This window comes from Schistocerca cancellata, chromosome 4 (genome assembly GCF_023864275.1).
Source record: "Schistocerca cancellata isolate TAMUIC-IGC-003103 chromosome 4, iqSchCanc2.1, whole genome shotgun sequence".
Taxonomy (NCBI): domain Eukaryota; kingdom Metazoa; phylum Arthropoda; class Insecta; order Orthoptera; family Acrididae; genus Schistocerca; species Schistocerca cancellata.
The window spans coordinates 817,301,064-817,314,537 of NC_064629.1; the positions used below are offsets into that span (position 1 = coordinate 817,301,064).

The following is a 13,474-nucleotide window of genomic DNA, read 5'->3' on the forward strand; positions in this document are numbered from 1 at the left end:
CACAATGGACGCGAGAGGGGCTATGTCGCCAGGCGCCGCCATTCTGCAGCGGAATGCCATCGTAGCAGAAGTAGGAAAGTGTCGCCGACGTCAAAGCTGTGGCCTACTGTCAGGCTGCTGGCCATCGCTCGGCTTGACATCAGCACTGCAGGGCACCTACGCGTGCATCTGGTCACCATGGTAAGATAACTGCCACCAGTAAGGTGATGCCATCCACCCTCCTAGAGTGGGACGTGTCTTCTTCACATTTCGGACAACGTAATGCGTAAATGAACAGAACATTTCTCTCGACTGCCAGTGTGCCACTGGGCCCACCAGCCCCTTACTCCTCCACCGACTCACCTACGGCCTCTTCAACTTATAGCTTTCGATGCTTGCTCTACAAATTCGGCCGGCCGAGGTGGCCGAGCTGTTCTAGGCGCTACAGTTTGGAACCGCGCGACCGCTACGGTCGCAGGTTCGAATCCTGCCTCGGGCACGGATGTGTGTTATGTCCTTAGGTTAGTTAGGTTTAAGTAGTTCTAAGTTCTAGGGGACTGATGACCTCAGAAGTTAAGTCCCACAGTGCTCAGAGCCATTTGAACCATTTTCTACAAATTCACAAAACTTCGTCCATGCGTACATAATCACATCTTCTTTTCACGAAGCTTCACATGATTTCAATCGAACTAATATTTTTTTTTCTCGCTCAGCGACTCATAACTCACTAAACTCCCTCTCTAGCATCTCACAAGCGCGCAATCTAATAGAAGACTTGCCGATCGCTGGCAAGAAACTTACCATCTGGAATGTTCTAGACAGTCAGTGATATAACAGTCACAGAATGTTGTTGGTTGTTAACGATTATTAGTAAAGGTATCTATAAGGGTACAGTTACAGTTGGTGAAACATAGTCTATTACAGATGTTAACATGAATCTATAGACTGCTATAATTCAAAACCCATGTATAAAATATGATCCTCTTCTGTGTAACCAATTAAGGTGCAGTTATTAAAACACTATATCTGTATTTGGAAGACGTTGGATTAAGATAGTCGTCCATTCTTACTATGGTCTCCTGTTGTTTCACCAACTCATTCGTCATGACTGCCAGAGTGATTTTTGTTCAAAAATGGCTCTAAGCACTATGGGACTTAACATCTGTGGTCATCAGTCCCCTAGAACTTAGAACTACTTAAACCTAACTAACCTAAGGACAACACACACATCCATGCCCAAGGCAGGATTCGAACCTGCGACCGTAGAGTGATTTTTGTAAAATGATTGTGGGACATTGCTTCCCAACCCTTGTCCAGTTGCTTCATCTCTTCGAGGAGAGACGCTAAATTATAAGTTTTTATTTTTCTTCAAATTTGTCATTTATGAATCGTTTTTCGTCTCTGTTCTGCTACTGAAAGTTTTTTTTTAGTGATCTAGCTACGCACAAAATAAAATATCAAACCATGTAGCGTTAGGTATTTGATTCATTCTCTTGAGTAAGCAATTTTTTAGGCTCTTGTGATTGCTTTAATTTTCGAAGGTAGGATAACGCGTAATACCTTGGTAGGAACTTGTTACCGAATTTATATGATACTGATAACAGCTGTACAGAGCAATTCTATACACTTACGTCGCAAGCTACCATACGATGTGTGTTGGAGTATCAACTGTCGGCAAGTCTTCGTTTATGACCTAAATTTGCCGTTATGGAAATTCTGCGAAGGTGTGTACAGAAGGAAGTGCCCTTGCAATGTTTTCTTTCATAATTTTAACAGTAAGCCTTTACAAACATATTTTTCGTACAATACCCCACTGCTCTTCGTTCTCTATATTTATGGTGCTCTCGCACTTACTAAACAAGTCTGACAAAAACAGCAACCCTTTCTGCATTTTACCTTTCCACTCCCTTAATTCCACTGGATAAAGATGAAATCCTTATAAGCAATAACCAAGAATCGCTTGGACTAAAGTTTCGTAATTGCCTTAAGTTGTGGAAGCATTGAATATTGTGTCCATAAAGGACGGTACTGTGCGTGCTGTGACTGTTAATAAATACATGTAAAACAGTTTCTTGCGCCAATCACTTATTTATTTCTACGCTTTTCAATGATTCACACTATTATCTTCAGGTGGAGAACTGTTTACTCATATAGCTTACCGAGCGAGGTGGCGCAGTGGTAGCACACTGGACTCGCATTCGGGAGGACGACGGTTCAATCCCGTCTCCAGCCATCCTGATTTAGGTTTTCCGTGATTTCCCTAAATCGTTTCAGGCAAATGCCGGGATGGTTCCTTTGAAAGGGCACGGCCGATTTCCTTCCCAATCCTTCCCTAACCCGAGTTTGCGCTCCGTCTCTAATGACCTCGTTGTCGACGGGACGTTAGACACTAACCTAACCTAATCATATAGCTTGTTTTAGTGAAGAGCACAGAAGCCTATTCACCGCAGCAGACCAAGCGCAATGTGTGTTATGTGGCGTCTTTTGCTCATGATTTTTTTTTTAGAAAAGGCACTTTCGAGGTTAATAAACAGAATTAGTGAAAAACATAATCACTTATGCTTCCTCCTGCCAAACCAGCATGTACAAATTAGCAGCATACCGTTCACTGATGCACAGAGCACTAAAACTCCAACAGAGTGATGAGAACTTCGAGAATTAAATAAAAATCCTAAAACAAAGAGCTGCAGGTAAAAACACACAGTAACAAACAATTTACTTAAAAACCAAAAAGAAAACACATGAACGCCTTCCGATAAAGAACACCACTCAAATCTGCAATAGACTCCCATAATAAATATACTGGACATCCATTCGACAGTGCAGAAAGCAACCTAACGATACTACACGAACTGAACAAAGGACACACTGCCTGTGTATGAAGAATTAAAAGTCTATATTCACAGAAAGAAACGAGGGAAAGATCTACTGCACGAAAATATGGAAACAGGCTAAACCAACGTTTTCAAAAGCTTTTACAAAGTTCTTAAAGCATTCTCACAATTTACAATTTCAATGAACAGCAGTTAATGTAACCACTGCCTTACATTTCGCAATAAGTTCAACCTGCAATATATATGTACAATCAGTTGTAATCTTTTTTAATAAGCATTTAATATAATAGTTAAATTGTGCACATTTCCGTATTCTGTTGCAACTCTTACATATTTTTAAAATACAAGAAAAACATTTATCTATATATAACTACCAAATATAATAAATGAACTGTGTACATGTCCATATCCTGGTGCAGCCCATTTATACTTTTAAAATAAAAGAAAACCACCTAATCTTTTATCTCTGTATCCAATGTAAGCAAGCATATCTTTAACATGTACAATATCTTAGAACTAACAGCGTAAACAGAATGTACAGTCGAGAGGACATACAAGAGGCAGTAGTATGCAGACTTTTTACGACTCTACTACCCCTGTAAGTACAATTTGCTGTAACTGATGTTTTTCCTCCTTAAAAGTGCCTAAAAATTTATCATTAGCAAAAGACGCAATATAACCTACAATGCCCTTGGTCTGCAGCTGAAAAGGCATATGTGCTCTTCACTAACACCAGCTATGTAACTAAACAGTACTCCATCCGAAGGTCATTATGTGAGCCATCGAAACGCATATTGGTAAAATAAATAAGTGACTGACGCAGAAAATTGTTTCATAAATATACAGTGTGTCCCAGGAGGAACGGTTAGTATTCAGTGATATTCCAGGAACGATCATTGGAATCAAAAATGTCTAGTAAACATGCGTTCTAAAATGCAAATCTTAAGAGCTATCAGCACTTCTTGATCTTCGACAGTGTGAAACAAATCTCTTCTGCTGCAAGCTCTTTGCTTCCCATATTTTGGGAGGAGGTAGTATGGACCAAAACAATAAAAAAGCCTAGGAAATATGAGCTCTAAAATCCATGTTCAATAGAAGAGATGTGTTTCACAGTAGCGAAGACGAACAAGTGTTTATAGCTCTTGAGGTATTCCCTAAGAGCCTACGATTACTGGACTTTTTGTTCTTGTGTTGATTCATACTACCACCTCTCAAAATATGGAAACCAAAGTGCTTGCAGTAAAAGTGATTTGTTTCACTGTATCGAAGGTGGAGTGCTCATTGCTCTTAAGGTACGCATTTTAGAACCATTTCTACTAGGCTTTTTACTTCAAATGATGGTTCCTGTCGTATTGAGAATATTGACTGTTCTTCCTGGGACACCCTGAATTAATGTCGGTATTTCACCTCAAAGGTACTCCTTAAAATTTGAGGGTTGTCTGATTAGCGATGATGCTATCGAACAGCAGTAGGTGCTTTCGTATATTTACACGTATTATTGCTTCTGTTGAGGCCATGTGCTCAGAGTTTCTACGTAGCGAGGTGGTGCAGTGGTTAGCACACTGGACTCACATTTGGGAGGACGACGCTTCAAATCACCGTGCAGCCACTCAGATGTAGGATTTCTGTGATTTCCCCAAATCGCTTAAGGTATACACCGGGATGGTTCCTTTACAAGCGCACAGCCAATGTCCTTCGTCTTCCTTCCATAGTTTGAGCTCGTGCTCCACCTCTAATGACCTTATTGTCGACGAAACGTTTCGCAAAAATTTTGTGATGATCCTAGCTCATTTACATCTGTGTAGACGACGTGTGAACATTTAGGTTTTGTGCCCTGCCTGTAATTCAAAATAGGCAATATGTGTATTTGTTTTGAAGCCAATGGCCAAGTTGTTCCAACCACGCGGCCATAGACTGCGTTTAACGACCTGCGGTCTAAGATTCTCATACTTCTAGCGTCTACCAATCACTACGCCTCAGAGGATACCGCCATCTATTGATGTCTCGTGTGCTACCGAGTCTCACCTGGTTCGGTCGCCTCGGTCTCCTGTCTGCCAAACCCTCGTCGGTTGTTTTACTATCACAACAGGACTCAAGCGCACAACTGAGGGTTCCGTACCTCGATAAAAACGGAATCCTCTGTCTGTTTGCCAGTCTGTTTGTCTGCCCGACTATAAAGACCCTCTTTTCTCACGAACGGTTAGAGATATTAAGTTGAAATGTATGTCACATACTAAGGTCTGCGGCCTATTGACGGTATAAAAAAACTTCTAAGCCAATGCAATAAAAAGATAAGTTATTTTCCATACTCGTAAACTCACTCATCAAAACCTATGGGGTACTTCCCTTTGAGGTAAAATCACGAAATTGTGCAAGAAGCAAGGTTTAACAGTATAAAAGTAAACGAGGAAATCCATCCATTGTTAATTTGTAATTGGTGATGATGTTTGGTTTGTGGGGCGCTCAACTGCGTGGTTATCAGCGCCCGTACAATTACCCAATCTTTGCTCAGTCCAATTGCGCCACTTTTCCTGGATGATGATGAAATGATGAGGACATCACAAACACCCAGTCATCTCGAGGCAGGTGAAAATCCCTGACCCCGCCGGGAATCGAACCCGGGACCCCGTGCTCGGGAAGCGAGAACGCTACCGCGAGACCACGAGCGGCGGACTAATTAATTTGTAATTGTATTACATAAAAATATTTTATTGTGATTGGAAACTTACATTTTATTTGTAAACCGTCAAAAACCTGATGAACTGCTGTAGGGATTTCGATTTGATTTTCAGGAATAGGTAGAGTGATTAACGAGGAAGTTTTGTGTGTATAATGAACTGATATTTCGTGGTGACTCGCTGAGCCACGATGAAGTGAAGTCCCCTGCCGCTGTAAAAACGCTGCCTTTGCCATCTAGCGAGAAGAGTCGTAAGGCCTGACTTCCGCGCCAGGCCGGCTCATTCTCCTTACAAACATTCCAAACATTCCGTGACAGTCTATGTGTATGACGCGTACAGTGTACGCAACTTTTCAAACTAAAGAAATACTCGTAACTGATGCAGCACTGCACTTCCAATTTTTGGGATGAGGTTTCAGTATCCCATAAAATATCCACTGCAGTGTTCAGCAGAGCAATTCGACGTTTGCGTAGCAACAGTAGCTCTTTGATCGGGGTAACGTTTTCCTGTCTGGACACTTTTGTCAAACCTTACCAGTTATCGCAAAAGCGAGCACAGGAAACTAAGTCAAAGCATCTGAAATTGTTAGTTAGCAAAGCATGTTAATATAACTCCGAAATTAATAATTAAATGAAAAATTGAAATAGCGAATGCGAAATCACACAAAAAATTTAGCTTAAAACGCAAAATTAATTCCTTCTAGAAAGTCTTGGAATTGCCAGTATTTATTCGATAACAGTGACAAATCGTCGAGATTCTTGATTCTGGTGATGGATGAACTGTCTGTAGACAGTGATAAGCCAAAACATTATGACCAATGTGGTGGTACTGCGGGCACGTGTCGTATAACAAAAGTATGTAAGCTAAGCAGACACGGACGGGGGTTCTCCATAGCGAAGATCTGGGCTGCAAATGGCAAAACCCATTGAGATAAGCGACTTTGACAAAGGGCAGATTATTATTACGCAGAGCCTGTGAACGAGTACCTCGAAAACGGCGAAGCTGGTCGAATGTTCACGTGCTACTGTCGTGAGCATCTATGGAAAGATGCAGAACAGTGAAATTACCATCAGGCGCTAAATGGCTGGACGTTCACGACTGTTCACATAACGTGGGGTGCGGAGGCTTCTCTGCTCTTTAAAGTAGTATAGATAGTGATGTGATGCATCTGTGCCGAAAGAGCACAATGCTCGTGTACACCGTTCATCACCCTACGTTTTCACATGTTGACCAAACGACATCGACAATTAAGATCGCAGTGAGTGTGGGACCATCGGGTTTCAACCGTCGATAAATGGAAACGTATGAGCTCTTCGGTAGAATCACTTCTTTGAAGCACTAGATCGATGGTAGTCTCCACAAACGCCGTCATCGAGGTGAACGGGGGCTCGAAACGTACAGCGCTCCACGGTGGGAGCAGTGTTATGCTATGGAAGACATTCTCCTGCGTTTGCATGGGACCTGTGGCAGTAGCCGAAGGCACGCTGACAGCTGAGAACCACCTGCATCCCTTCATGCTTCATGTCGTCCCCGCCGGCTGCGGTGGCCGAGCGGTTCTAGGCGCTTCAGTCCGGAACCGCGCGACTGCTGCGGTCGCAGGTTCGAATCCTGCCTCGGGCATTGATGTGTGTGATGGCCTTAGGTTAGTTAGGTTTAAGTAGTTCTAAGTTCTAGGGGACTGATTACCTCAGATGTTAAGTCCCATAGTGCTCAGAGCCATTTGAACATTTGATGTCGTCCACGACGGCGATGTCATCTTTCGGTAGTATAATTGTCCGTGTCTCGGGTCCAGAACTATGCTATAGTGGTTTGAGGAGCGTTATAGTGAACATACGTTGATGTCTCGGCGACAAAATTTGCCTGATGTAAATCCTATGTAACCCATTCGGATCGCTATCGGGCGCCATCACCGCGTACGCAAATCAGCGGCCAGTTATTTACGCAAATTACATCACCTGCGCGTGGACTTCTAACGCAGCATACCCAACAAACCTATCAACAGACTGTCGGATCCCTGATACGCAGAATCAGTAATGTATTTCGTTCCAAAGACTGACAAACAAGCTAATAAGTGGTCATAATGTTTTGGCCGATCAGGGTACGTAACTTTTTAAAGTTTCTCGCCACCGTCACCAGTACGTACCGTCTTATTGGTGACCAACTGTGATACTTCGTGAATACGTATATTGTCTTTAGTATTACGGAAGTCCACAAGCACACGAGAACGTTTAATTTGTTATGTTTCTCTTCCTTAGGCTTTCGTCCCTCTGTACATACACGGACTGGACGCCTACAACAGCGAGGACTACGCCATGGTGACCCGCTACATGGAAGAATCTCTCGAGGAATACCTGAGAGCGGACGCGGACTGCAGAGCGTACTGCGAGGGCCCCTTCAACCACGGCTGGTTCCCCGACTTCACCTCCGCCATCTCCAGTGAGTTGCCACGTCGCGCCCTTCGCTTAAACCATTGTTCGGCTTCCTGCTGAAGTTCACGCGGCCTCACGCGTCATATCGCAGATCAAGACACTGATGGATTTGCATGCATGTTCCATGTCCCTCTCGAGGCAAACTGATTTCATTACCGTAGTCGTAAAATTGCATAAATGACACCCACACCAATTGAAACTTACAGTTTATCGACAATTCAATCTCATTGAATGTAAGATACAGAGAACGAGCCAGATGTGCCTCATTTGTGACAGTTTCGTCTTTTTCAGATCATTACACTTACTGCCTAAAATGCAAAAGCAAGTGTACCGACAAAGTGAACACTGTCAATGGCGAAACGCATGACGATCTGCTGCAGAACCATTATCACTACCTCCAGTACGCATATTTCAAAGGTAAGATGAGACTTAACGGCAATGTGACTTAAGATTAGTATATCTTCTAGTATTTCTCTCTTGACTTCTGGTACTTACAAAGAGACCACACGGTAATTGGATTTTTGTAATTTTGTATATTTATGGTACGTGAAGTTCAGAATGAAAATATCAATTACTCAGAGAAGTTCGATGCAATACTCAAAAATCTTGAAAAAATCAACTTTGGCGTATTCCCAGCGTCTTTAATACCCCAAAGTGCAGTTGATTTTTCGACAGGCAGTGTGGCTTTGTTGTAAAATGATCACTTACCAAGAGGGTAGCGTAGATTGAAATCCTGGCGATGCAAAATTTTTAAGTAAAGATGCGTGTTCTGCCAGCAATTCACTGGAACATAAAATGCATAAGGATGGAAAAAAATAAGTAGCGGCCGAGATTAGTAATCGCTGGTTCGAGTATTGTTTCTGGACTTTTTTCGTTTTTTTTTCAGTTCAGTTTTTAATACCTACATGATTTAAATATAAAATTTATTAAATGTATGCTAATTAACACATACACTCCTGGAAATTGAAATAAGAACACCGTGAATTCATTGTCCCAGGAAGGGGAAACTTTATTGACACATTCCTGGGGTCAGATACATCACATGATCACACTGACAGAACCACAGGCACATAGACACAGGCAACAGAGCATGCACAATGTCGGCACTAGTACAGTGTATATCCACCTTTCGCAGCAATGCAGGCTGCTATTCTCCCATGGAGACGATCGTAGAGATGCTGGATGTAGTCCTGTGGAACGGCTTGCCATGCCATTTCCACCTGGCGCCTCAGTTGGACCAGCGTTCGTGCTGGACGTGCAGACCGCGTGAGACGACGCTTCATCCAGTCCCAAACAAGCTCAATGGGGGACAGATCCGGAGATCTTGCTGGCCAGGGTAGTTGACTTACACCTTCTAGAGCACGTTGGGTGGCACGGGATACATGCGGACGTGCATTGTCCTGTTGGAACAGCAAGTTCCCTTGCCGGTCTAGGAATGGTAGAACGATGGGTTCGATGACGGTTTGGATGTACCGTGCACTATACAGTGTCCCCTCGACGATCACCAGTGGTGTACGGCCAGTGTAGGAGATCGCTCCCCACACCATGATGCCGGGTGTTGGCCCTGTGTGCCTCGGTCGTATGCAGTCCTGGTTGTGGCGCTCACCTGCACGGCGCCAAACACGCATACGACCATCATTGGCACCAAGGCACAAGCGACTCTCATCGCTGAAGACGACACGTCTCCATTCGTCCCTCCATTCACGCCTGTCGCGACACCACTGGAGGCGGGCTGCACGATGTTGGGGCGTGAGCGGAAGACGGCCTAACGGTGTGCGGGACCGTAGCCCAGCTTCATGGAGACGGTTGCGAATGGTCCTCGCCGATACCCAAGGAGCAACAGTGTCCCTAATTTGCTGGGAAGTGGCGGTGCGGTCCCCTACGGCACTGCGTAGGATCCTACGGTCTTGGCGTGCATCCGTGCGTCGCTGCGGTCCGGTCCCAGGTCGACGGGCACGTGCACCTTCCGCCGACCACTGGCGACAACATCGATGTACTGTGGAGACCTCACGCCCCACGTGTTGAGCAATTCGGCGGTACGTCCACCCGGCCTCCCACATGCCCACTATACGCCCTCGCTCAAAGTCCGTCAACTGCACATACGGTTCACGTCCACGCTGTCGCGGCATGCTACCAGTGTTAAAGACTGTGATGGAGCTCCGTATGCCACGGCAAACTGGCTGACACTGACGGCGGCGGTGCACAAATGCTGCGCAGCTAGCGCCATTCGACGGCCAACACCGCGGTTCCTGGTGTGTCCGCTGTGCCGTGCGTGTGATCATTGCTTGTACAGCCCTCTCGTAGTGTCCGGAGCAAGTATGGTGTGTCTGACACACCGGTGTCAATGTGTTCTTTTTTCCATACATACAAATGTATGTATCTGAAAAATGCACGTCTTCTCATTTCTAAGGACATATCTCATACTAAATCCAGTTTTTATAGCAAATATAAATTCTTAATTACCGGTCTTTTATAAAAGATTGTTAATAAAAACATTTAAATTAAAAAAAACATTACAAATTGATTTTGTTTCGTTTTTATGTATTTTCCATGCACCTTTGTTTACAAATTGATCACGGTCAGGAATCGAAACTGGGCCACCCACATTTCAGGCAAGCACAGTACTACGTAACCACGCTGCCTATCGAAAAATCAGCCAAATAAGGTGGTAGTGATTGAAACACCGGATGTATATTCGAAAGAAGATGTACTCAGACAGTCTTCCGACCACTCTTACTAAGGTTCACCGCTGTTTCACCAACTCATTTCTCACGAATTCCCGAGTGATTTCTGTAAAAAGGTCGTGGCCGATTTAGGGTACTAAAGACGTTCGGAAAACTTCAAAGTCGATTTTCTCGACAATTTTTTTGAAATACATGGATCTGCTGAGTACGATTGATGTTCGAGCTCTGAACTCTACATACTATAAATACAAAGAATTACAAAAAACCGATTACCTTACGTCCCCTTGTTAATAAAAACAGGCTGTATAATAACTCCTGTGTAATGAATTCCCTGACACACCTCGATCAAGAAAATGAAATTCTTCTTCTCACTGATTTGACGTGGCCGGCCACGATTTACTCTCCTGTAGCAACCTCTTCATTTCAGATGACCTCTTCATTTCAAATAACTTCTCAGTTATTTGTTGAATACATTGAAATATCTGTCTTCCTTCACAGTATTTGCTCTCTGTGGTTCCTTCCAATTATTCCCTGATGTGTTAACATATGTCCTATAGTCCTGTTCCTTCCAATAGTTACCGTTTTTACCACACTATTTTCTCACAGATTCTGCGGAAAACCTCTTTATCTTATCAGCGCACAGCATTCTTCTATAAAAGCACATCTGAAGCACCTCGATACTGTATTTTTCCTATTTTCGCATAGTCTTTAGTTCAATGCTGTGCTGCAGACATACGTCCTCAGCAGTTCCGCGTTGTCTATACTTACTGATAGTAGACTTATTTTGTCAAAAAATGCTCTCTTTGTCTGTTTGCATCTGCTTTGCACGTTCTCTTCGCTTCGTTCGTAATGCATCCTTTTGCTTCCAAAGTTTCATAATTCTTTCACTTTGTTTCCTACGTGCTCCCTAATTTTGATGTTAAATTTGATGACAATGTAATTTCTGTGACTCCTACGTCTCTACCATTCTGCTGTCCGCCCCCGGTAGCTGAATGGCCAGCGCGATAGAATGCCAATCCTGAGGACACGGGTTCGATTCCCTCCTGGGTAGGAGATTTTCTCCGCTCAGGGACTGGGTGTTGCGTTGTCCTACTCATCATCATTTCATCCCCATCGACGCGCAAGTCGCCGAAGTGACGTCACATCGAAAGACTTGCACCCGACGAACGGTCTACCCGACGGGAGACCCTAGCCAAACGACATTTACATTTACCATTCTGCTCCCGAAGAGAGCATGGACTGAATGAACACCTTATTCTTTATTATTTCAGTGCGTTCTCTTGTTTCTTTTATTGTTATCGCAATGGTCATTCCTCTCTGTGCAAGGCGGAGGCAACAAAATATTTTGCCATTCAGAGTTGAAAGTTGTAGAGAGAAATTGAGTGGAAAGATTAATCTTCGCCGCATTGGAAATGACCTAGGGTTTAATGATTGCGATTCTAACTAGCTTACCATATTTGTGACACTCTCTCCCTTACTAAATGATAACACAAAATAAGACACCCGTATTAGAACTTTTTCAGTGTCTTCTAACAATCCTCTGTGGTAAGGTTCCCATACCGCATAGCAGTACTATGGAAGTGGATGGACTGGTGCAGTAGAAGTAGGTTTTTTTAGTGGATTTGTTGCTATTCCTACGAGTCCTGTTAATGAAAGGTAGTCTCTGAGTGTCCTTCCCTACAACATTTTTGATATGATTCTTCCTATTTAAATTGTTCATAACTGCAATCTGTAGATATTCAGTTGAAACAAGAACTTCTAAATTTGTATCTTTTAAATTCTAAATTCGTGTCTTTTATCGCACAGAAGGAAGTCAAAGGAGTCTCTTAATATTCACGTAGAGGATCTCTCATTTTTATTATTCAGGCTCAATTGCAACTTTTCAAACCATTCAGATATCTTGACTAAATCATTTTGTAATTCGTTTCGACTTTTGATAACTTTTCAAGGTGGTAAAAGGCGGGATAATCTTCAAATAATCAAAGAGAGATGCTCATATTCTCTCCTAAACAATTTATATAGATAAATGAGACCCAAATGCCTATCACACTTCTCTGGGGAACGCCAGAGATAACTTCGTTTTCATTACATACTGTGACCTTTACAACAGGAAATTGCTCTTAAATGTCAGTTACTGACACTCTGCTTGTTCACAAAATTGCGAGTCTGTACCTTCACCGTGTAGGTCTTTCTTTCGCCTTACACACGGCTGACATTCACCGCGACAGTGTTGTAATAAACAGCAGTCGCTGGTATCTCCGCTGTGATCAGTGAAGTCTCAGAACTGGTACGGGGAGCAAGTCTTCCGGATCCGTTGTAGTTAGCTCCAAGTTCCAACGATTATTGGTACTTTGTATCGTAATTATGTGAAACGACACAATTTACGGTTTATTAACTTACTTTTTATTTAAATACGGTTTCATACTGGTAATTTACAGATAGTGTCATATAACAGAAAATGATATTTGGTTTACTACTAAATGTAATGTTTAATATTTGTGGACTAAATAAACAACAGGTTTCTAAATAAAAACTCATTTATGGAACACAAGGAAGGAACTTTTTAATTCGCTATGGCATTTGGATTCTCAGGTACTTCCTTTCATGCGGTAAGGGAGCAAATATTTTGGTAGCAGCTTTTTTCGCCCCATTCTGAAATAAAGTCAGTTTAAATGAAGAGTGGTTATGGAGGTTTTTTGTTCTAGTATTGTAATTATTGTTGGCATTATTCCTGCCCAGTTGTAATACCGGATGTTCCAAAATGAATATAGAAGTTTTAAGGCTTTGTACCATTTATTACATTCAACTTACGGTTATAAGTGACACATAAAATGAAAGAGCAACCAAAACAGTTTTCTTACAAGTGTTCA

At 42.8% G+C, this 13,474-nt stretch overlaps 1 protein-coding gene across 1 annotated transcript in view; it reads left to right on the top strand.

The window, feature by feature from the left end:
• Nucleotides 1-13,474, top strand: part of LOC126184829 (prolyl 3-hydroxylase 1-like) — a 450,484-nt gene that overhangs the window by 239,191 nt on the left and 197,819 nt on the right. The window contains exons 3-4 of the mRNA XM_049927417.1: nt 7,747-7,927; nt 8,212-8,337. Of these exons, the coding sequence (XP_049783374.1) occupies nt 7,747-7,927; nt 8,212-8,337 (307 nt within the window). The remainder of the gene's footprint in view (nt 1-7,746; nt 7,928-8,211; nt 8,338-13,474) is intronic.